Source organism: Punica granatum, chromosome 8, assembly GCF_007655135.1.
Source record: "Punica granatum isolate Tunisia-2019 chromosome 8, ASM765513v2, whole genome shotgun sequence".
Classification (NCBI taxonomy): Eukaryota; Viridiplantae; Streptophyta; class Magnoliopsida; order Myrtales; family Lythraceae; genus Punica; species Punica granatum.
In genome coordinates, this window is record NC_045134.1 from 3,744,244 (window position 1) to 3,769,412 (window position 25,169).

The following is a 25,169-nucleotide window of genomic DNA, read 5'->3' on the forward strand; positions in this document are numbered from 1 at the left end:
GCGAGTACTGAATAAATGTGTATATATATATATATATATATATATATATTCCATGAAATGCAATGTATAAATTTATTAAGAGAGAATGGGATGTAATCCAATGCTATGTATAATTAATCGTTCTTGAACCAAGCTGATAAGTTTGATTGATTTTCTTTTTTCTCACATCCCTCTATATTAGGCCCATATCTTCGATTATAATAAAGGCTCATGGAACAAGAATAGGAAAATCAAAATAAAGAAGCAAGAATCAGTCACACTGGGACGAAAATGATGATTACAGGACCTCTTGCAACAAACTTAGACAGCAAGCTGGACTCCGCTTGTAGTGATACGCACCAGAAAAGATACATGTTCCAACAGCGACATGTATAACGTTACTGCAGTTATATTGAAACAATATAATCAAAGGTTATACCTCGACAACAGAAAAATTATAAAAACATTTGTATAAATATATATATATATATTGACTAATTATCTTAAACTATTATCTAAGTAAAACCTCAATTTTGTAACTGTCACTTTATTTATAGGATATGGATGAAAAAGTAAAAACTATCTCCTTACTCTTAATTTAAAAATAATATGCAATTTACAAATAAAAAGAGGAGATGAAAGACAATTTTGTCCCATCTCGATTTGGATGGCAATATAGAAATTATCGAGCAAATTGGCCCACATCAATAGTCCTAAACACTAGCAATTGTCGACTTGTTATATATCAAACTCAAACAGATATATATATGCCCAGTTGATTATTTATAATTAATCGCTTTTTTGTCGATTAGTAGCAAATCACTTTACGGATAAAACTTGAGAGATGGATGCATGATTCATTGCTTGGACAAACATAGAAGCAAATGAACAAAATTACATTACCATTCGAGTTTACTAGTGCTCAATTTCTTGCCATGGAAAGAGAAAACGTAAAATCATCAAATTCTAAGAGTTAAAATAGATGAAATTATTTATCTAAAAAAAATCGATGACACCTTTCACAAGTTATTGAAGAAAATTTTATTTACTTCCATCAGTTATAAAACTTGATATATTTTTAATTTTTAGTAGTCCATCTAGCTGATTTAAAAGTTTTTGTACTGTGAGAGTTTTATTCCTTAATGGATCGATCCGACTTGAACTGAATTAGTCAGGGCCAAAAGAGTGCCGGATATCAGGGGCACACTAAAAAAAGAGTTTAAATCTTTTTAGATTTGATCATTTTCAAATCTACTTTAACTAGATAATATAATTTATTTGCCCACTTTTAACTGATTTTTTCAATGAAAAATGAGGTATAGTAAAGTAACAAAATAAATAAAACTAATGCAGAGCCGGGACCGCACACTCCATCAAAGGACTCAATCCAGCAGGGCGCTTGCCCTGTGAATACCAACAGAAAAAAAAAAAAAAGAACTTCGCTTGGAAATGGACCATAATTGTCTTTCTCTAATTTCTTTTCCCTTTCATATAAATCTTTTTCTCCATATCTGGGCCATGACTGTGCCTCTCAACTCATTTTATATTTGCATATTGGACGGGTCGTGAATCACGCGGGAAAGGAAAAGGCAATTTTCGGTAGGAAAAAGGAAAAGGTAATTTAATGGAAAGAATATGCTGGATCCAAGATCTAATTAATGATCATAGATCTAATCTAGATCTAATCTAAGTGGTAACAAAGAGATTATGGATTTGATACTCGTTATGTAATTACCCGTGCCTCTTTATTAGCTATTAGGATTTTAATTTTATTGCACTATACTTATGGACTTCCTTTATAACCGAAAACCTAAGCGTAGTCAAGTATGATTTTTGTAAATAAAACCTTTTTCCACGTCCTTTTCTTTTCTTATTTTCATTGTTTCGCTCGACAATGGGTTAATATACCATACAAATGTGTATGTATTTCACATTCAAATAATTTGTTTGGGTAAGTTCGTTCAAGTAAAGTGCTTAAATTTTTTAATGTAAATTACCTTAACCTCAAATAATTTATTTATTTTTTTACTTGATTTATTTAAATTATAAATAAATTATTTGAGATTTTTCATAAATTACTTGCAGATATCATACATGCATGAACGTAATGTTAAATTAGAACATAACTGAAAAGAATAAAATAGAATTAAATTAAATGAGCGAATATATCAATAAAAATAAAAATAATATCATACAAATGTGTGAAAAGATTAATTGAATCAAAATATGCGAGCAAATATATCAGCCAAAGAGAATAATAATTTCTCCAAGCAAAATATCATAATAAAGTAAGTGAAGAAAAAACATAATGAATCTTTTTGAACCAATCAAATTGACATAGGTCGATCGGTGTTGTTTGTGGATGCATGCAACACAATATAAATATAAAGTCTACAAAGACACCAAAATATTTTTTCATACGAAAATATAATGATAAATGTTTTGTGTAAAAGATGTCTATATATATATATAGGTCCAATATATAATATAACTTTGCATGTGCAATATATATCTTCATCTATATATGTAAACCTTCCTATACTATATCCAACAACTATATATATATATATATATATATATATATATATATTATATAATTGCCAAAATAAAAATTACAATACATATTTCATCGTATCAAAACATATGTATTCCTATAATGCCAAGATTTTGTGTTTTCTTTAGATTATATTATATAATTCATATATATGAAATAAATATAACAAATGTGGTTGGCTTGTTATCTAAATTATCAAAAGAATGTTATTCAAATATTTTGCTTACGGTTTTGGTTTCATTTACTTAACAAGAAAGGTGGTATTTGGGCCGGTTGTATATTCTATCAAAAGAATGTTAATAAAATATTATGGTTGCTTTTTGTTGTTTCATTGTATCAAAAGCATATACTTATTTCTACAATATAATTATATATCTTTTTGGTGAAAGATCGGTATTTGTATTGGATAAGCATACAACACGGAATATAAATAAGTCCGCAAATATAATATCGTATTTGCAAAACGAAAATAGAATGGTGATTAAAAATATATGATGGATATCGTGAATCAAATAATTTATTCTTATTGCCTCTTTTATAAGATCACTTTGATTGTCGCAGATTAATATACATACATATATTCTTAATGAGAAGAATATAAATAAGTCCGGAAATACAATATTGTATTTGTAAAACGAAAATAGAATGGTGATTAAAAATATATGCTGGATATTGTGAATCAAATTATTTATTCTTATTACCTCTTTTATAAGATCACTTTGATTGTCGCAGATCAATATACTTACATTTATTCTTAATAAGAATATGGACATAATTCCTATAGTATATATAAAAATGACTACACGTATATGTATTTGTCAGTATAAAAATGGTATGAGTAGTATATATAAAACTTCTCCATTGTTTTTTTAATTTACTTGCCACATGTATAGCAGCCGGATATATGTGTTTCCCGACTATAAATAGTTATCAATATAAAATTACATTATATATTCCATTGTATTAAAAGCATATACATAGTCCTATAATGTAAGATTGTGTATTCCATTCACTATCGTAAAGAAATATTCCAAAATTAATGATAAATTTTTTTTAATACATAAGTGATAACGTGGCAAAGCGAACCGTTTCTTTTTTTTTTTTTATGATGTGGCGGCTTGAAAATTCGACTCCAGTTTTGTTTTCATATACATATAGATTATGAGACATTAGACAAAACATTCTATTGTTATTTTATTTTTCTCCTTTTTCTCTTTAATAGTTTCCATTCTTTTCGCTCTTAAATATCTGGATTTTATTCTTACTCTTTGCTTTGACTTTGTTACATTAATTAACTTATTTACATATTTTTTACGGTACTTTAAAAATTACTAAATTTCCGATTAAAAAAAGAGCTTAAAGCACTTATGTACTTGCGATGAAAAATATTTTTACGCTGGGCCATGCTCCTTCCGTGTTGTTTGGGCTTGCCCAAGCGTCCCCGCCAAGCCTGGCCAGTCCAATATAATTTTTTTAAAATTGCCGACTAGAAAATTCATCAAAAATAAAAAAAAATTATTACAAATAAAAATAAAGAAGTTTTCAAGAGATTCTCAAGGGATGTTTCCTCGGAAATTTCCGAAGGAAAATCCCTCGGAATTCCCTTGAAATTAAAATTTACCGAGGGAATTACCTTCAATAATCCCTTAAAAAAATATTCCGTGGCACCGTTTTTTGAAGGCACGGAACCCTCAGAAATCTCTAATAATTCTGCCGATAACTTTATGGAGTCAAGGGAATTTTGAGGGATCCTTACCTCAGTAATAGTGAACATTTTAGTAGTGTTGATTAATTATTGTTTTAAAAGTTCAACAAATATATAACATTTGGATAATGCAATTTTTATACCTTTAAATTATGAAACGATATACATAGATATACACATATTTAAAAGATTATACCTTCACTTGTTATGTTAACCTTAATTCTTTTATGAATGTAATTTATATGATGATCGACTTAAATTTTAAGTTTTCGTTATAACAGCAATATTTTTTTATTTAAGTAAAACTTCATCAATATATTTTAGTGATTAATTACATAATTTCATATTTAATTTTTTTGCCATAATTTCATATTTATTTGATTTGGTACTCCTAAACTAATCAATAAACAAAAAATTAGAGATGTTACATATAATGGTATTTTTGTAATGAAAGTTAAATCTTGCGTATATTTTATTATTATGTCTTACAACTCAATCGAGAAACTTTTATGTGAACACACGTGTAAATACACTAGTATATATATACAATATCTTTATTAGTTCAAGTCATCATGTGAGTTCTCTTGTATCTTATAATTAAGATCGCCTAGACTATTGATCTACTCGATTTGGAATTCAGTTTTGGTACCCATCATGATGCCAGAAGAGGATCTTGAATTCGACAATGTAATATAGATTATAAACATCGATGATCAATGACATACAATCGTATGAACATGTGGCCCTGATGTAGTATGATATATGCAAAAATATTCAAATAACCCAATCTCTATTTTATAATTGACACAATCCATTTCTATATGCTATTTAATTCCTAGCAAAGCAAAACAGTCATGTATGTGTTGATAGTACTCTAACCTCGATCAGAGTCACCACAAAATCGAAGCCAGACTGTTCACTAAAAAATTGCCGCCATGGCTGATCACTTTCATACCGAGTCAATTGCCTCCCCTGAACTTTAGATTTTTTAAACTTTTGTCTCAAAAGTATGTTTATTTATGAAATTTTCTATGTAAAATTAGTATTTTGCCCCCTGAAAAAAAATATTTATGTACTATTTATATCAAGTAACATTTTTGCCCCTTGCATGAAAATCCTGACTCCGCCCCTGCCCGTAAGGTACTTGGGTGTTCACTCTCTTCTCAACTTTTGGTGTAGCGCTTTCACCTTACCAAAGAAAGTTTTGAAGGAAGTGGAAAAGAGATGCAAGGCTTTCCTATGGAAGGGGAAAAGCAGAGGGGAGCATGGAAACTTGTTTGTCTCGTCTTCTTAACAAAAAAAAGGAGCTAGGCCCGGGGATTAAAGGGAGGTTGTGGTTTGGAATATTGACTTGTAGTCTCAGATACATTTGGTTGTTGTTTTATAAGGCTCGGACGCTTTGGATAGCTTGGGTCAGAGCTTATCTCATTAAAGGGAGAAGTTTCTAGTCCCTTAAGGCATGAGGTGAATAATGGACAGTCTGTCTGTGCACTTCTGGTTTGATAACCGGTGCAGATTCAGCCCTCTCATCAATCATTTTATTGGTTGTAGGAACAGACATTAATAGTATATTTAGTTTTAGAATTGAGTTGAATTTTGATTTGAATTGATTTGTAATGATTGTGTTGTTGAATTATGAGAAAAAAAATAAAAAAGCAATGAATAGTTAAAAAAAAGTAATGATTGTATTGTGAAATTATGAAAAAAGTAATGAATAATTGAGAGAATTTATTATTAAAAATTGAATTAATTGATTAAAAAAATTGAAAAAAATGAAAAGGTAATAATTGTGTTGTTAACTTTTATTGTGTAGTGAGTAGAGGTAAAATCAAATTGCGAAATCAAACGAAGCGAGCTCAACTCACAGTTGCCGAGTTATTTTCCAAACATAGTAGAGCAAGACGACAAAGGAGGTTGCATTCGCCACCTGAAATAACAGATGCCATTCTGCTGGAAGGTTTTGAGGACAGAGTTGTTTGGGTTGAAGGATCACGGTAATAGCTTCTCGGTCGCTAGTGCTTGGGAGGCATTAAGACATAAGAGCAGTAGGGTGCGGTGGTACAAACTAGTTTTGTTCCATTCATTGCATCCAACATGAATAGTACACATAAATCCAGAAAAAGAAATCAATTCAAAGACTACATTTTTATCAGACATTAATCAACTACCCAAAAGATGAAAAATAAAATAACATATTTCAAAATCTGGAAAAGAAATTTTTCGAAATCAGAGCAGAGCAATGGAGTGCTTGCAGGGTTCTCGATTTGGACGCCAAGCAATGAAGAAGGATGGAGTCGATCAAAGCTCAGCTCATCCACTACAGGAATTTGCTCCTATAGAGACAGACAATTGAGACAAAAAACTTCGTCTCTGCATGATATAGAGACGAACTTTTCCTTCTCAAGGTCAATCTCAAAAAGCCTCGTTGCAAAATAATGAGATGAAAATTTTCGTCTCATCTACGATTCAGACGGAATTTTCCATCTCAACCTGATAAAAGGTCTTCACTCTGGCACACGTGTGTGTTAGCACTTAGGCTACTCTCATTTATTATTACCTTTTAACATTTCATTATATTTATTATTATTTATCTACGAATTTTCATTTTAAAGACGGGCTTGGCTTGTTCATGCAAACACCAAATCACCAATGGATGAGAAATACAAAAGAAGGAGAAAAGATCCTGTTTCCCTCTACGTACAATCTTAGCCCAAAATGGTTCAACTTCTTCAATTACCATAATCCAGTCCAACCTGTTCACCCGTTGAAAGATCATATACCGGGGCATTCTCTGGATGATCTCGAATATCTACAGTTAGGCGATGAAATCCGAGTACTGTTTTTCCAGTAGAAAATTCGACTGCTGTTTATCTATCCCCTTCGTGAACTTATTACTCATTTTCAATATAATTTCTCGGGGTTAAACTCCTTATTTTACATCCAAAAGAGTAACTGCCTACAATAGGATGTCACTTTTTCTTAATCTATTTTTTAAGTACTGGAATATCCTGAACTTTTGGTGATAAGTGACAAATAGCTAGGTTTTCTCTTGCATAAACTTGTACTCATAACATCAAAGAAGCTGCAGAGATAAATAATTTGAGAAAAAAGAGTATTTAATCTCAGATCGAGCTCTAACTAGGAATTGTCCCAAAAGTCATGGGTGGTAATAAAAGAGACCAAAGCTTCTGTATATGCCTAGTAAAGAAATAGGTATACAAATGAAAATTATAGCTAGATATTCAGGAAATTCCACATAATAGGATTGAAGCGGTAGCGTGTACTTACACCATTATGCGACGCACCCCCCTCTCTACTTTACTCTAAATTGCAGCCCAAAAGGGCTCAGCTTTAATTTCTTCCATAACACTGGCCAGCTTTCCCACCATGGAAGGAATCAGATGATTAACCCACCTCTCCTTTCCTGAACTAAGCATTGTTCTCAACGTAAGCGATGGCTGGCTTGCCGACTTTGTTAACTTCCAACTTCTTCTAATTGCTCAAACTGCACAGTTTCACTATCTCTTCAATGATAAGGCCGCAATCAATTTTTCTTTTTTCTTTTTTTTTTCCGGTTACAAGGGAGGCATATAGGCTTAAAATAATGAAATGGAAAATCCTAATATCTAATAAAAGTGCACGGCGTCCCACTTAATATCTAAACTGGAGCCATTAAGAAATCAGACGAGAATGTATACCACTATACTACACCCTCTTTAGACCGCAATCAATTATGAATAGGAAACCTTATAACACGTAATTATGTATCCTAGTACATTCTCTTAATTGATTGGTTCAAGTTTTTTTTTTTAATGATATGGTTCAAGTGTCTATATTATGGAAGATTTCTTTCATAATACGAAAATATAATAATCGAAGTCGAGTTTTGTAAATGGAGAAATCGCCGCCGGAAGATTTTTTTTTTTACCCTTTAGTGGGTGACTCAACTCAATCCTGAATTAGTCGGGATCCATTGAGCCTTCGAATATCAAGTGACCTGGTGCACATTAATAAATAAATAAAATAACTCTAGAGTTATTTAGGGCAGTTGGACCTATTTATGAGTGGTGGAAGATGACTTCTCAATATTATTAATGCCTACCACTTGACAAGGACGTCGCCTGAGTCCCTCAAATTTATATAGGACATAAAGCAATACCTATTGAGTCGCGTTTCTATAGTTTGCAACAGATTACTCCACCTTCGGTCCTGGCCTGCCTTCTACGCCGGACCTCCTGTTGTTAAATGAAGGCAGCTGCCTTCTACCCATCATAAATGTATGCGCTCACCCAAATTGTAATGGGGGCTATACATGATTTCTAGCTTATGGCTGTACGGAAGTGTATTTACTCTCGGTGACCTGAAAGAAATTCTATAGGGTCGAGTCTACTCGCCATACGGGGGCATTTTGACTGTTGGTAAGTTATCTTGATTCATGTTCAAATTCTGTCCCGGTAACACCACCTCTTATGTGAAGTTTGTCAAACTCCAGCACTTGTAAAATGAACGTCGTCTTTGCTCGATTTGTTCTGAACAGTCATGGGCCGTGCCTTTGTTCATGACGAAATTGTTTGCTACTTCACGCAGATCACACTTGCCCTCCATTCTCGCGCTTCAATCAGATAAAACAAGAACTTCCGAGCTTCATTCCCATCGGAGAATTTCACACATGCATTATTTTAGGTTATAAGGGAGATTCGTGAGCTTAGTACAATGATACATCTTTATTTTTAGTTCCCTGTCCTTATGAGGCACATCAACATCCATTTTAACCCAGAAAAAAAAAAGTACGTAAGAGGGGAAGCGTGGCTCTATTTCACTCTAAATTTTAGCCCAAAAGGGCTCAGCTTCTCTTCCATAATCCTCTCCAACTTTTCCGCCATGGAAGGAGTCATATGATTAACCCAATCGCCGACCTCTCCTTTCCTGAAGTACGTCTTGTTCTCGGTCGACCAAACGCCCGGCTTGCCAGTTTTATTCACTTCTAACTCTTTCAAGCTGCTCAAACTGCACAACTTTACAATCTCTTCAATCACACCATCCCTCTCTTCCTCCTCCGAGAAAGGAACCCCCATGAACTCCGCGATCCTCTTTAGGTTCCCCGCAGTGTCTTCCCTCAGGTCCTCATATTTTAGGAATAAGACGTTGTTGGGCCTCTCCAAGCTCACCTTCTAGTATCCCCATGAAACCGAGCGAGATTCTTTTCAAGGCCGAGACGGCAGTCGAACTGCACGTTGTGCCCCTACTTTGAACCCCTATCTAACCTGTGGTTCCTAATATCGGTCGTGGAACGCGACCCATACGTACCTAAAGCTAGTATGATATGCGATGTATGGTGCAAAAAATAAAGGTGCGGGAAGCAAGTGAGCAGTAAATAAATGAAAGCGGTAAATAAATAAACAAGTAAACAGACAAGCGGAATCGAGCCCGAACCCTCTAAGTGGTCCCCAATGTGCGCACCCGAATTTCATCTCATCGGGGCACGCATACGCGCCTATGCAACGTGGCTTGAGAGTGTCCACCTTCCTGTGGAGACGCGCGACGAACACGAGTGAGAAGGAGTCGCCACTTGCCATTTTACGATCCGAAGATCGAGGGCCGGCAAGTTACCCGGGTCTAGGGGTATGGGATACACCTAGTATGCTAAGACAATGGTATGTACGGAACCGAAAATTCCGAATTCGGGGGTTCTATTATGTGTGGGTCTATATCACACACGCCCTTTCGGTACTCTAACTTGCTATATTTGCCATTTTATTTATTTGCCGCGTGGTTTAAAGTTATACTCGACTCGCCCGTTTTGACACGTAAATTCGAAAAAGAAACACTCTGACTGTCCACTCTCCGATCGAGATTCTTACATGAATAAATGTACAACATAAACCATTATACTACGCACCCCTTCTCTACTTTACTCTAAATTGCAACCCAAAAGGGCTCAGCTTTAATTTCTTCCATAACACTGGCCATCTTTCCCACCGTGGAAGGAGTCGGATGATTAACCCACCTCTCCTTTCCTAAAGTAAGCATCGTTCTCAACGTAAGCGATGGCTGGCTTGCCAACTTTGTTAACTTCCAACTTCTTCAAATTGCTCAAATTGCACAGTTTCACTATCTCTTCAATGATAATGCCGCAATCAATTTTTCTTATATTTTTTTCGGTTACAAGGGAGGCATATAGGCTTAAAATAATGAAATAGAAAATCCTAATATCTAATAAAAGTGCACGGAGTCCCACTTAATATCTAAATTGGAGCCGTTGAGAAATCAGACGAGAGTGTGTACCACTATACTGCACCCTCTTTAAACCGCAATCAATTATGAATAGGAAACCTTATAAGACGTAATTATGTATCCTAGTACATTCTCTTAATTGATTGGTTCAAGTTTTTTTTTTTAATGATATGGTTCAAGTGTCTATATTATGGAAGATTTCTTTCATAATAGGAAAATATAAGAATCGAAGTCGAGTCTTGTAAATGGAGAAATCGACGCCGGAAGAGTTTTTTTTTTACCCTTTAGTGGGTGATTCAGCTCAATCCTGAATTAATCGGGATCCATTGAGCCTTTGAATATCAAGTGACCTGGTGCACATTAAAAAATAAATAAAATAACTCTAGAGTTATTTAGGGCAGTTGGACCCATTTATGAGCGGTGGAAGATGACTTCTCAATATTATTAATGCCTACCACTTGAGTCGCGTTTCTATAGTTTGCAACAGATTACTCTGCCTTTGATCCCGGCCCGCCTTCTACGCCGGGCCTCCTGTTGTTAGATGAAGGCAGCTGGCTGTACGGAAGATTGCTAGTGCCAACCAACCCATCGCAATGTATGCACTCACTCGAATTGTAATGGTGGCTATAAATGATTTCTAGCTTATGGCTGTACGGAAGCGTATTTACTGTTGATGACCTGAATGAAATTCTATAGGGCCGAGTCTACTCGCCATACGGGTGCATTTTGACTGTTGGTAAGTTATCTTGATTCGTGTTCAAATTCCGTTCCGGTATCACCACCTCTTATGTGAAGTTTGTCAAACTCTAGCACCTGTAAAATGAACATCGTCTCTGCTCAATTTGTTCTGAAAATTCATGGGCCGTGCCTTTGCTCAAGACGAAATTGTTTGCCACTTCATGCAGATCACACTTGCCCACCATCCTTGTGCTTTGATCAGATAAAAACAAGAACTTCCGAGCTTCATCCCATCGGGGAATTTCACACATGCATTATTTTAGATTATAAAGGAGATTCGTGGGCTTAGTACAATGATGCATCTTTATTTTTAGTTCCTTGTCCTTATGAGGCATATCAACCTCCATTTTTACCCAAAAAAAAAAAGTACTTAAGAGGGAAGCGAGGCTCTATTTCACTCTAAATTTTAGCCCAAAAGGGCTCAGCTTCTCTTCCATAATCCTCTCCAACTTTTCCGCCATGGAAGGAGTCATATGATTAACCCAATCGCCAACCTCTCCTTTCCTGAAGTACGTCTTGTTCTCGGTCGACCAAACGCCCGGCTTGCCAGTTTTATTCACTTCTAACTCTTTCAAGCTGCTCAAACTGCACAACTTCACAATCTCTTCAATCACACCATCCCTCTCTTCCTCCTCTGAGAAAGGAACCCCCATGAACTCCGCGATCCTCTTTAGGTTCCCCGCAGTGTCTTCCCTCAGGTCCTCATATTTTAGGAATAACACTTTGTCGGGCCTCTCCAAGCTCGCCTTCCAGTATCCCAACATGTGGTCCCAGAATGGACCGAACCCATCGATCCCTCTGCAGCAGTAATCCAAGTACTCCTCCATGGAGCTTCGTCCACCGGACCAGAGCTCAGGCTTAACTTGTGGAGCGAAGTGGCAGAACGAGACGATCGTGTCGAGTGGGTTCCGGCAAATATAAATGACCTACTCAATATTTGAAGATGATGGTTCATGAAATATTAAAATGATGCCGAACACGAAAGCCACATGAGACACCTATAAACAACACCATGAACCGCCTATCTCTAGATTTGTAAAACTTCAGATTGGAGCTAAATCATGTCTTCACATTAGGTGTAGTACTTGGTCCTCTCACAATTTTTTTCTTTTTGGGACAAATGACCTTTGAGTATACAATAGCCTCATATATATACACAGTAACACATATATAATCTATATATACATACATATATATATATATATAAAAACAAAGCATAAGCCGAATTCTCATGCTGCCACGTCATCAAAAATAAAAAAGCGAAGCTCACTCGCTTTGCCACGTCATCACTTATACATTAAGGAATTTTTTATCATTAATTATGCAATAGAATATATATATATATATATATTATTTGCAAAATTATCATTCATGTATTATAGCAATCGAATTGCCGTTCATATAGATTTTAGCAAAATATAGAGTAGGAAACCAATATTAAAGATGGATTATAATATTTATAGAGTTTCCCTTTACATTATGCACAAATATATTCTTATAATATTAACTACAATCAAATTGCCGTTTATATAATATTGTATGTTTATAATATTACTATTCATATTGTGCCGTTTATATATATATATATAGTGCACGAGTTGAGCAAAGAGAGACAGGCAAAGGGAGAAGCAAGTGCGCCAACCAAGTAAACTCTCAATTCATGTTTTGTATGAACTAAATATAATTTAATTTGAGTTTGGTGCATTCTTTTATTTCTTTCCCATCGATATTTTGGTTGTGGGTCAGATGTCATGTCTTCTCTCTTTCTTTTTCTTCTTAGTACGCAACCTCAGCTACTTTTTCAAATGTTTTATAATTTTTTATTCAAAAAACTTAATCGAGTTAGTGTGGTTTCATAAACTGATTTTTCAAGATATGTTCACATGTGATGTACTTGATTTTTTTTTATATTTCATTTACTTATCCTTTTATACATCTATATCTATGTATATATATATGTAAATATGAAAATAAAGTTCCGAACCAAATTCTCACGTCGTCACATTAGCAAAAATAAAATGGAGCTCATAATTGAATTTTCATGCCGTTACATCATCAAAAAATAAACCGGAGCTCATAGTCGAATTCTCACACCTGCATATCATCATTTATACTAAGAAAATTATTATATTCTTATTAAACAAAATTCTATTAATTATTTATATAGTAAATATATTAATTTGTTATTGTGCGCACCCGAATTTCATCTCGTCGGGGCACGCATGCGCGTGCCTAAATGCAACGCGGCTTAGGAGTATCCACCTTCCCGGGGACGCGCGACGGACGCACGTGAGAAGGAGTCGCCACTTGCCATTTTACGACCCGAAGGTCGAGGGCCGGCAAGTTACCCGGGTCTAGGGGTACGGGGTACACCTAATTGCTAAGGCATATGGTCTGCGAAACCCGAGGTTCCGAATTCGGAGGTTCTGTTACATGCGAGCCTATATCTCGCATGCCCTATCGGTACTCTAGCTTGTCTAGGCTTGCCATTTTTATTTAATTACCGCTTAATTAAGTTCCGCTCATCTTACGCGTTTTGACACCGTAAATTCGAAAAAACACTCCGACCGTCTGCTCTCCGACCGGGATTCTTACATTAATAAAACATACAACATAAATCCTCACATTGTTCTCTCAAATAAATAAAATACAAATTATAACAATTGGATCCCGGTCGGTTCGCATTTCGGTAATTATTCCACTCGTGCTCGCCGTGTAGTTTGAAAAGACTGAAATTGAAATTAAAGTATGCTCTCGGTGTATAAGGGCATTGGGCCCCATGATCGTCGGTCATGGGCGTTGGACCCAATGTGAATCGAATCCTAAAGGATCGGGCTCGATCCGCAATACAATCAAGTGCAAAAGATGTAACAAGCAGGTTCAAATAAACAATCAATGGGGTTTTATTATCACCAAATTTACGTGGATTAATTGATTATTAACCAAGGAATCTTGGCATACAAATCCTACCCTAAAACAAGTAAAAAGCAAGACGGAAATGGCATGTAGCATTCAGCATCATTTACCGGACCTGACAGACTGTGTGTGTCCGTGATCAAGTCTCGAATGTGTGGGTTGATTTTAAAATGTTATGTATCGTGACACTTTGATTATGATAGGTTATTATAGAATGTGGATTTTTGACACGAGAATCCTACAGCCTAGTGCCTAGCCCGCTATCCCCATTCTGTTTTCTATTAGGCCGAGTATGCGAATAAGTCAAATGTTGGTATCTTAAACCGTTATTCCCGATCTAACTACCCAAGATCATGCATAGATAACAATAAATTGTAAATACGCCTTTTTGCCTTTGTATAGAAAATTTATTTTTGAAAAGAGAAAGACTACGCAATGCGGGCCACCTCGGCCTGTGACCGGCGCTGACTGATTCCCTGATTCTTCTAGGGTTATACGAGAACCCCAAAAAGTCAAAGAAACGGTCAATCTATCCGGAAGTGATCTAAAAAGAACTTCCACACCCCGACTTGAGTTACCTAAAATTAGGAGGCCTCGAGTCAAAACATGCAAGTTCTTCCCAGACGTCCATGTCACATCGGATCACGAGTCTCAGATTTTAGTATGAAATTTGCGAATTTTGAAAAGAAGGCGTCAACACGTATTTGCAATTTATCGATGCGTATTTCCGATTAATTACCAATTCATGCAAAATTATTAAGGTCGAGTGAATTAATTAGTCAAATGAACGTCCCGTTTACCCGATTGGTGAAATCATTAAGTTTAATTAAAATCTGCTGAATGCTTTATTTTATTTTTTTGGATTTCGAGCCGTCGAAACGATCAATAATAGATCGCCTGATAAACTCTAATTTCCAGTTATCTCGAAAAATTTGCAATAAGATCGAACAACATAACGTAGAATAATAAGGACTAATAAAGCAACAGAAAAAAAAAATTCAAGGACTAAACTGAAACAAATCAAAAAAATTTGGAGAATGATTTTTTTTCTAAATTCTATAAAATTTGGAGAATGTCCGGGAAAGTATAAAATGGACTAGGGTTATTTGAAATTAATTGTTTTTGAAATTCAGGGCTTTTTTTTTAAAAAAAAAATGAATAAATGTTGCAGGGACTAAATTGAAACAAATTGAAAAGTTTATCGGAGCGATTTTAAATTCTAAAAAATTCGGAGGATGTGCTAGAAATAATGAAATAGCCCAGAGTATGTTTGAAATGAATTTTTAAATTTAGGGCTGATTTTAAAAAATAATAAATACTCCAGGGAATGAATTGAAACAAATGTAAAAGTTTTCTGGAGCAGTATTTGATTCTGAAAAAAATTAGGGATGTGATGGAAATATCGAAAATGCCATGGAACTGGTTTAAAATTGATTTGGGAATTTGGGCAGGATTGAAAAAAATGAAAATTCGTTGCAGGACTAGAATGGAACAAATCAGAAAATTAGAATAATCGGATTCGGTATAATTTTGATAATCTATGCAAACAACAAGCAATTATTTCATGTCATCATCATTCAAGTAAGCATGATATTTAATATAAAGCCCTAAACATGCCGCTAAGTTGAGATTTTTACCTAACCCAAAAGTTTGGGGGCGTTTCTGTAATATGCGAAAATTGTCGGACGGACGGGTCGGGTCGGATCGGATCGGTCAGCCTATCCGAAGGAGGAAACCGCCCGGAGAGATCTTGGGCTGGACTGGATTTAGGATCGGGCTGGGCTGGATTTAGGATCGGGCTGGGCTTGGGCCGCGGAAAGCTTTAGGCCGCGGCTGACGGGCTGACGGGCTGGACCTGCAACAAGGAAATAGTGGGCCAAAGCCCGTCAGTGAGGAGCTCCGAAGGAAGGTGGTGCTGGCGGCGCCGATCGGCCGCGAGCGGCAGTTCCGGCTGTTGGACGCCGCGACGACGACGCGAAAAGGATCGGGTGAGGGGTCTGAGCACCGCCTGGGTCGCGCCGGCTCCGATCTGGGCTTCGCTGATGGCTGGGATGGTCGGAATCAAGGCAATTTCACCGTTTCCCGGCGTTATTCCGATCGGGCAACGATTTGCAAAATTTCCCCAATCCGAGAGGAATTTTACGATTTCTTTCTGTGGGTTCCTTTGTGTCCGCGCCGAATTAGGTTTTCCCCCCTTTAATTGTAATTTTCGGTCGAGATTTCAGCCGATTTGGGGAGGAAATCGCGAAATCCGCGATTTCCTATTCTGGGCGGCCGGCCAGATCGCGGGCAGCCAGTTGCCGCTGCCCGGCCTGCCCGGACTGCCCAGAACAAATTTTTTTTTTTTTTTTTTTTTTTTTGAATTAGGGCCGGCGGGTCACGGGCAGCCGGTCAATGCTGCCCGGCCTTGCCCGGCCCTGCCCGAGACTTTTCTTTCCTTTCCTTTTTTTTTTTTTTTTAAATTATATATATATATATTATTATTAATTAATTAATTAATTAATTAATTTTTTTTATTTTTATTTTATTTTATTTTTTTTTTTAAAAAAAAGAGTGATAAATAGAAAAATGACAATTTTACCCCCTTGGAGCCGATGGACCGAAATTGGGTGCTGACAGTTATATAAGGGAATAAAATATAACATAAGGCACAACGAAATATATACAATGGAACAAAATATGCAATAGAATATATAATATAAAAGATATAGTTGCCGCTTCAATTAAATAGATAGATTAAATATATTAAATTTATAATTGCCACTTTCTGACAATTTCATATCTTTATATATAATATAGTCCCCTGCCTAGCCGAATATCAGTTAAAGGAGAACAATATTCTATATATAATTCTAAACCTCTTTTTTCCTTTCTTCTCCAAATTTTTCTTTTTCTTTGGTTGAATTTTGATTCGTAGAATGAATTTTCTAATGCAAATTCCAAACTAATTGCTTCGATATTTTGATTGTCTTAATAATCTTCTCCATTTTTTTCTTTTCTTGATTGAACTTTGATTTGTTGAATGAACTTTTTTCGAGATTGACGATTTTAATATTGATTAGTTTGACATGATATCTATTCCAGTTTCATTATAAATGTCGCTTAAGTAACGATAAGACTTTTCTTATTCATTCTTATTTTTTTGGTTGAATTTTGATTTGTAGAATGAGTTTTTTAACTAATTTCTCATTCAAATTAATTATTTCAATATTGATTGTTTTAATAAAATCTTTATTCCATATTTAATATGATTGTTGCTTTAATAATTGAAAATCCTTCAATCATTAATATATATATATATATATTAAGATCAAAATTTACAATAATTAACAAGACGAATAATTTTTTATATTTCAGGATTTCTATCGTTAAATTCCTTAGTAATCGTTCGCGCAACGTGTGGGTTTTCATCTAGTTATAGTAAAAATAGAAAGCATTCTTTATCAAGTCACCCATATATATCTAATATATATATATAGTTTTATTTATAATAAATTATGATTTCATAAAAATTTCAAAACACTCATGTAATATACGATAAAATTTTAAAATAACATAAAAATCAAACGCAAACCATCTTGTGCAGCGCACGTACTCTACTGCTTGTAATAATATAACAGGGCTATTAATATATTACTTTCTTGGTATTCTTACCCGACAGCCGGATTGGCCTACTGATTCCGGCAGCGAATCATGAGGGATATGGGTGGCAAAGAGCCGTGGGACGGAGAAACTAGCCAAGTCGATCAGCTCACCAGCTTGCCCGTAGATGGTGAACTCAAAGAAAGGGACGAGCTCGTGGGGATTGCTGGACATCAAAGGGTGGTTGTTGGCAGAGGGAGGGAACACATCACGGCGAAGGGCAGAGAAGGCGAGTGCCTTGAGCCATGTCGTGCCCGACTTGGGCTTGCACGCGAGTATGATGTCGGAGTCATGCGCGGTGAAGTGGCGGCAGAAGGAGTGGACGCCAGGGAAGACTTCCGAGGGGCACCAGAAGTTTCGATACAGTATTTGGATGGGACTTATAAAGCCTTTTTCTTTGGGGAGGGAAGCGATCAGCTCCTCGAGGTCAATGTCGTCATCGTTCTCTTGCGGCCAAGTTTGTGATCGTATTCTCCTGAATGATGGCGGAGGCAATGAGTTCGGGTGGTTGTTGGCCATGGAGGTGGTGGACGGACTGAGATCACGGCTGCCCTAAGGAAAAGTCAATCGACGGCAGGAAGAGAGGGTAAAAGATTGGTCTCGCGACCAACTAGTTTCACATGAAAATGTCCGAGCAAAATGATTGATATATATAATAAGAGAAAAAGGTTTCTCCGGGAGATGAATAAATTACTCTTACTCTTGGCAGACTTCACATGAAAATGTCCGAGCAAAATGATTGATATATATATATATAATAAGAGAAAAAGGTTTCTACAGGAGATTAAATTACTCTTCCTCTTGGCAGACCCATAAAAGTAATTAAAGCTTGCATTGTTGGTATCGTACATAGTCAAGCTGCATCGAAGCACTGGTTGTCGAATTTAGAACTTCTTGCTCAGGCGAGGACCTTCGTTACTACACTATATCATTATTTAATTAATTTACTTAATTTAATCTCTAACAAATTTACTTGCCCAAAAAATTCCAAATAAATATTCTTCTTTTTTCATTTGTATTAATTAGTTTACAGAACATAATAAATTTCATATAATCTACCAAAAAATATATAACAAGACCACAAAAAATAATTTACTCTTGGCAAGTCTAAAGTAATTAATTAAAGCTTCGTGCTCATTGGTCCTGCTCAAGTTGCATTATTGCATATTGTAGTCATAGCTGCATGGGAGCACCGTAAAACGATAATGATATATCGGCTGCATGCAATCAATAATGAATAGGGAATCTTCTAACACTTACTTTGTATTTTTTTTTTATAATAATCCAACTCTACCCAATTCAACTATATTCCTTCCCAAATTCAACAATATAATAATTACTATTTTATTTTTTCTTACCATTTTTAAAATTTCATATAATAATACTTTCACACTTACTTTTTCCTAACAATTTTAAAATCAATTTTTCAATAATAAATTTCTCATTTACTTTCACATCTATATATACATATATATATATATATATATATATATATTCTCATACATTAATATATTTTTCAACACTCACAATCATTACACAAAATCAAGTTGAGTTCAATCACTTATCCAACTCGAAAACCAAACGCAAGTATTTATGTATCCTAGTGCATACTCTAAATTGATTGGTTCAACAGTTTATTCTCTCCTTATACAAAATATCTTAAATTCAACTTGAATAGAAAAAATCAACAATGAAAGATCTTTATTTATCCTTTAGCGGGTGACTAGACTTGATCATGAATTAGTCGAGACCCGTTGGGTTTACGGATACTAAAAGATGCACACTTGGAAGAAAAGAAGAAGAAGAAGAAGAAGAAGAAGAAGAAGAAGAAGAAGAAGAACTCTTATGAGCGCTGAAGATGACTTTTCAATATTATAATGCCTACCACTTTGACCAGGACGTTGCCTGGACCCCTCAAATTTATAAAGGACATAAAGTAATATCTATTGCTTATAAATACATAAGTTCGCGTCCAACTTTACTTGCCTACTTAGATCAATGAACGAGGCATCGAAGGGAGACACGATCTAAAATAAGATCAACAAGACTCATGGCACATTATATTGCTCTCCAAATTCGAAGGTGGATAGTGAAACGCGGAGTCCTTCCATAGTGGAAAAGTTGGTGATATATAGTCTTATGGAAGACAATCTGCCGTGGCCTTTTGGGTTTTTCCAGAAGCTAGGTAGCCTCCATGACAATTTAAAAAAAGATTGAAGAACCATGTTCATCATTTTACTAGAAAAATATTCAGAGTTTGAAGATCGTACCCGATCGAAGTGGCTTTCACTCCTAGCTGCGATTCGAGCGTGATTTCAAAAAAAAAATGTATTATCAATGCACACGTGCATCTACTGGACTCAACATACCGTAAGAATAAACTCGGGAGGACCACATATAGGATCCTGTCAAACTTCTTGACTGACCGACTTATATAAGTACATGAGTCCTAAGGCATCATAATTAACCACCAAGAGAGACAAGTTTATTGCATCGTATATATAACCATTTAATTTAGAATTGACTGCTAGCTCCACATTATTGCACACGAGAAAATAGGCTGACAACTTAGACTGGATGGACCATGGCTAGCTAGCGTACTTTGAATGTCAAGCCACACGGGCTCAATTTCTCTTCCATGAGGCGTTGCATACGTTCCGCCATGGAAGGAGTGAGATAATTTACCCAGTCGCCAACCTCGCCTTTCCTGAAGAAATGCTTATTATCCATGTGCCTTTCCTTTACCTGTTTTATTCTCCTCTAACTTCTTCATATTACTCAGACTACACAAGTTTGCGATCTCTTCGACGACTCCAATAATGGAATTAAATAGAGGTGAATAGCGGCTGCTCCAGCTGCTAAGTCACCGATACCGTTACGGGCAGATATCGCGGCCCGTATTTTTTTTTTCCTTATGTAGCGGCCGATATCGCAGCCGTAATGGACCAAATAGCGGCTGTAGCGGCCGTAACAGCCCAAATAGCGGCGTAGAGCCGATCTAAGGGTTATACAAGGAGGATAGAGAAGGGAAGAAGAAAGAAATAACCTTGAACTTTGAATTTTTTTTTATTAAGCCAAGCCAAATCCCATTTGTTGATCGGGTAAGAAACAGAGATGGAGACGCGATGGAGTGGTGCTGCACTCGTGGAAGAAGAAGGGGAACAGTCAAATAATGAAAAAAAAATTATGAAAATTTCTGAAGTGGGCTATGGGCTTAGTGGGTCAAGTCCAATTTCTTAATAAGATATCAGTTTATTCAGTTTATATACTAGTATAATCATATTTTTTTTTTGTTTTTTTAATAATGCGTATAATCGTATCAGTGCCTGTTTTATTGGCCTAGACATGGTATCTAATCTAATTAGCCGTGTATCACATCTTTTGCACGGATTAGAGTTTTTTTCTCATCATCTCGGAAAAATTCTGTCCGTGACGACCGCAATCCTAGTTGCGTAATACCGTGACACCCGCTTCCGCGACAACCGCTCCGTGACCGTTAAGCGAGCCGCGACTGCAATTTAATTTCTTATCCCTCTCTTCTTCCTCAGAAAAAGGCACTGCCGCAAAGCTTGCAATCTTCTTCAAAGTCCCGATGGGGTCAGCCTTCATGTCCTCGTGCTTGAGGAACAACACCTTATCGGGTGTCTTCACGCTCGCGTTCAAACCGCCCAGCATATGCTCCCAAAACGGCCCGCAATCATCGATTCCTCCATATAGGGAATCAAACATCTCCTTGATAGGTCAATCCCCCGTCACGTACCCAGGCCGCGCAGAAAGTGCCGCAATGATATGACCGTATCGAGCGGGTTCCGGCATATGTAAATCACCTGTGGAAATTATGAGAGGCAATATCGTCTAAAATCAAATGGAATAATATTAGAGTTGTACTTAATGGTATATATAGGATGTGTGTTTTTTATATTACCCGACAACTTGAGTCATAGTGACCCCGTTCGGATGCCAGCTTCAGCTATCAGTACCTCTGATGATAATAAAAATGGGGCGACATTTTCGTCTTCGGCTTATCGCCCCACCACCAGCGCCTCTCCCCACCTTGTCCTTAAGGAATTGTCTCCCTCAATTAGATTTGAACCGGTGCTATACTATTCCGCTCCAATGATCGGACTGCTTTTGTTTTTCTGGTGTGTTAGCTCGGGATTCTTGGAGCCTACCTCGTTTGTTTTGTCTGTCTTGTTAACAGATTAGATTGGCAGAGGCTAATTTGATTGGCAACCCGTCGTCGTCCTCAGCACGTTCACAGGTCTGCACCTACTGAGACTGCTAAGTTATTCTTAGTTTGACTACTGACGTGGTCACTGGTTTGAATCAATCGAGGTTTCTCAATAGTTTTTTATTTGACCCTGCCGGCTTGGTGGACTGCCTTCCCTGGCCTACCAGATTGGTCGTTAGCCCGGTGTCTTCCCCGGCTTGCCGGATTGGTCGACATCCCTCCCCAGCCTTGGCTTTGATTCTATTTGTTGTTACTATTTTGTTAAGGGTTCCTAGAGCACGAGTACAACTCAAGACCCCCATGCTTTGCTCTGTTATCAAGGTCTCTTCAAAACCTTGGTAACAAATGGTTGAGTTCTACATGGATATATGGCTTAAGGACTCTTCCTTGATTTACTGGGATCCATATGTGACGGCAGAGGACTTTGATCGGAATTTCGTATAGCTACTATCCTTACTTTCCGTCTTAATTTCTTCGGTGTAGTATGTCTGGGAGAATCTGATTATTTCTGATCTTGTAATTTTTGTTTTATTAAGCATTTTCACCTTGTATTCTTGTCATGTAATTTTTACATATTATTAATGAATTCTCAAGGTTCACGAGAATTAAAAAAACTACATGAACCTGAAGATATGGTGAAAATGTAACAACTGAAAATAATTGATAATTTATTTATTGCTTTGTATTATCTTCATCATAATAACCTAGTCTGCTGCCGAAAATAAGCTAATAAACTAAAAATTTGCATTTCATTTAAATATTTTTAAAATTACTTGTATTGATTTCTTTTCTCTTTTTTCCAGCAGTCTAAGAAATATAGAATTGGGTAAAATCCCAACAGAATCGAATAAGAAAGCGATGGCTAGGCAGAGTGTGAAATAGATGCAAATCACAACGGGATTTCTAACGCTGTAATATATCTTATATCCCACGCCTTGGAGGCGTTGACGCCGCCTTCAGGCCACCATCGCCCGGAATTCATGACAAAATCTGTAGAGAGAAAGAGGGAGGGATTGAGGCTGTGGTGGCCCGATGCCGACCACCGCCGCCCCAATCGAGGTCGCATGTGAACAGAGAGTCCACCGGAGCCCTCAATTGGTGCGGTGGTGGGCGGTATTGGACTACCACATCCTCGATCCCCTCTCGCTCCTTCTCTACAGATTTTTGCTAAATTCCGAGTGGTGGTGACTCGACTCCGGCCACCATTGCCCAGGCGTGGTAGCTGGTGACCACCACTACCCATTGCATTACCACCTTGCTGCAACTATCGGGAGGCACAATTTGAAAATTTGAAATCATACCAAGAGTATTTTCGTCCTTTCACTTAAATTATAATCTCAATCTGCCTTAATCACACCCTCTCAATAGGATAATTTCCTTAATATTTTCACCCACCTTATACCAAATCCAATCCTTATCCTAATGTGTCACAAAAATACAGTAAGGATTTTCAAAATCATATCCCATCACTTATCTGACCACGATACATAGCCTAAATAATTTTTTTTAAAATGATGCTTGATTGGGCAATTGTATTATGCGGTGCCCACGTGTTTCGCGTGGGCACCTAATAGTACTATTGACCAATCAATGAATCATGGTTTAATGTGTTAATTTAATCAAAATAAAAATGCATCATCCATTCAAATTCATAGTTATTTTCGACATTAGATTACAAACCAAATAATTAAATGTATTTTCTGTCTTTAATTAATAAGATAATTTTAAATTTTCTTTTAACTTTACCTTATAACGCAAATAATTTATTTAACTTGTAAAGTGACCGGATTTACAACCAAAACAATATCTTAGACAACTACATTAACCTAAATTAATTACACTTTAATCATTAAATCTTCAAAATACGTCATCAATTGTACCGGATTTCATCTTTGTCCCACTTTCCAAATAATTAAAATTAATTTTTAAAATGATTCACACAATAATAATATGTTCCACATTGTTCAAACTTAAGTTTGTATTTAATAAATCAATTCCAACTTATGCTCTCTAATATTATTTCTTTACAACTTTATTTAACTATGAAAGTAATTGAATTCAATTTGACAATTTCCAAACTAATATCCGCAAAACATATGGAATCTAATATCCGTTGGTAAGGCAACTACTGCTCTTTTTTCTTTCCGGGAAAAAGGTTGAAAAAAAAAAATCACATCTAGTTTCCAACTTTTATATCCTTTTTACTTCCGACTTGAAAGTTTGTTTTTCGAAACGTTACTCATTTTGTTCACTTTTGTACTAACATTTAATTTTTCGTCCAAAGTAACTAATTAATTTTGTATTTTCTATAAATAAAAAATAGAAAAGAATTCTGATCAATCTGTGACAATACTTAATGGGTAAACAATGGATTCTTATTTTTACCAAAAGAAAATTGGATTTTATCATTTTTTCAATTTTTGCATTATGGTCTATTATTCCCAGCCAATTTTCTATTCTTAGTGTTTTTAGATTTTCACGACAAAGAAAATCAAATCTCTATATTCACATGATACTCAATTACTGTAAGTTATTTTGACTTTTTTTTAAAATTATTAATTCACATATAGACACATTTAATTTTTTTTCGAGTATTTATGACTAATTCATTAAATTAAATATTTTTTTACTCCCACAAATCGCTCGACCCTCTGTTTAGACTACATATTAAGAATGTGAATGTATGAACATGATGTGGGGTTTAGCCTCTAAAATTCTCCTTTTATAAGGGGCATATAGTGGTGGTAAATAATCCGTTGCTTTCGATGATGGCCAAGTTTGGCTCCTACTAAATATTACATATACAGTGATCAATTGGAAAAGGACCCTCACTATTGAGATGCTTTTTTCTTTCTTTTTAATAATGTAATAGATGGTAGATTTTTAAGAATAAAAGACTCCTTCACATTTCACCGCATTGCAATTTGTATCTGGCATCCACGACTAATCAATCTCTCAATTCACTGAAATGTCACGGGAGACGCGTCCAACTGACGAGACCATGCCTGCCATCGAAGCCCTGCCGCGCCACCTCCGACAATAACCTCTCATCGACGACAATATGAGAGTATATGAGGGTCTAGTTGGAGCAGTAGGTTCTCCAGCGGTTCGATTATTTTTGATTATCTAGTTGTCTGTCCATGGATATTTGCCTTAATCTAAGAATTTGA

The 25,169-nt window shown here is 36.0% G+C and overlaps 2 protein-coding genes across 3 annotated transcripts; both read right to left on the reverse strand.

Annotated features, from left to right (window-relative positions):
* Window positions 1-9,049: 9,049 nt before the first annotated feature.
* LOC116187830 (flavonol sulfotransferase-like) lies at window positions 9,050-9,814 on the reverse strand. Its single transcript, XM_031516790.1, has 2 exons — window positions 9,761-9,814; window positions 9,050-9,406 (listed from the first exon to the last, which is right to left on the reverse strand). The coding sequence occupies exons 1-2, from the start codon at window positions 9,812-9,814 to the stop codon at window positions 9,050-9,052; spliced, it is 411 nt and encodes a 136-aa protein (XP_031372650.1).
* Window positions 9,815-11,434: 1,620 nt separating this feature from the next.
* Window positions 11,435-18,460, reverse strand: LOC116187320 (cytosolic sulfotransferase 15-like). Of its 2 annotated transcripts, none has more exons than XM_031515975.1 (2): window positions 17,781-18,460; window positions 11,435-12,067 (listed from the first exon to the last, which is right to left on the reverse strand). In XM_031515975.1, the coding sequence occupies exons 1-2, from the start codon at window positions 18,285-18,287 to the stop codon at window positions 11,600-11,602; spliced, it is 975 nt and encodes a 324-aa protein (XP_031371835.1). In that variant the 5' UTR covers window positions 18,288-18,460; the 3' UTR covers window positions 11,435-11,599. The 2 variants fall into 2 exon arrangements, with proteins under 2 accessions (XP_031371835.1, XP_031371834.1); XM_031515974.1 differs by having other exon boundaries at window positions 11,435-12,136; window positions 17,781-18,459.
* Between the last annotated feature and the right edge of the window lie 6,709 nt (window positions 18,461-25,169).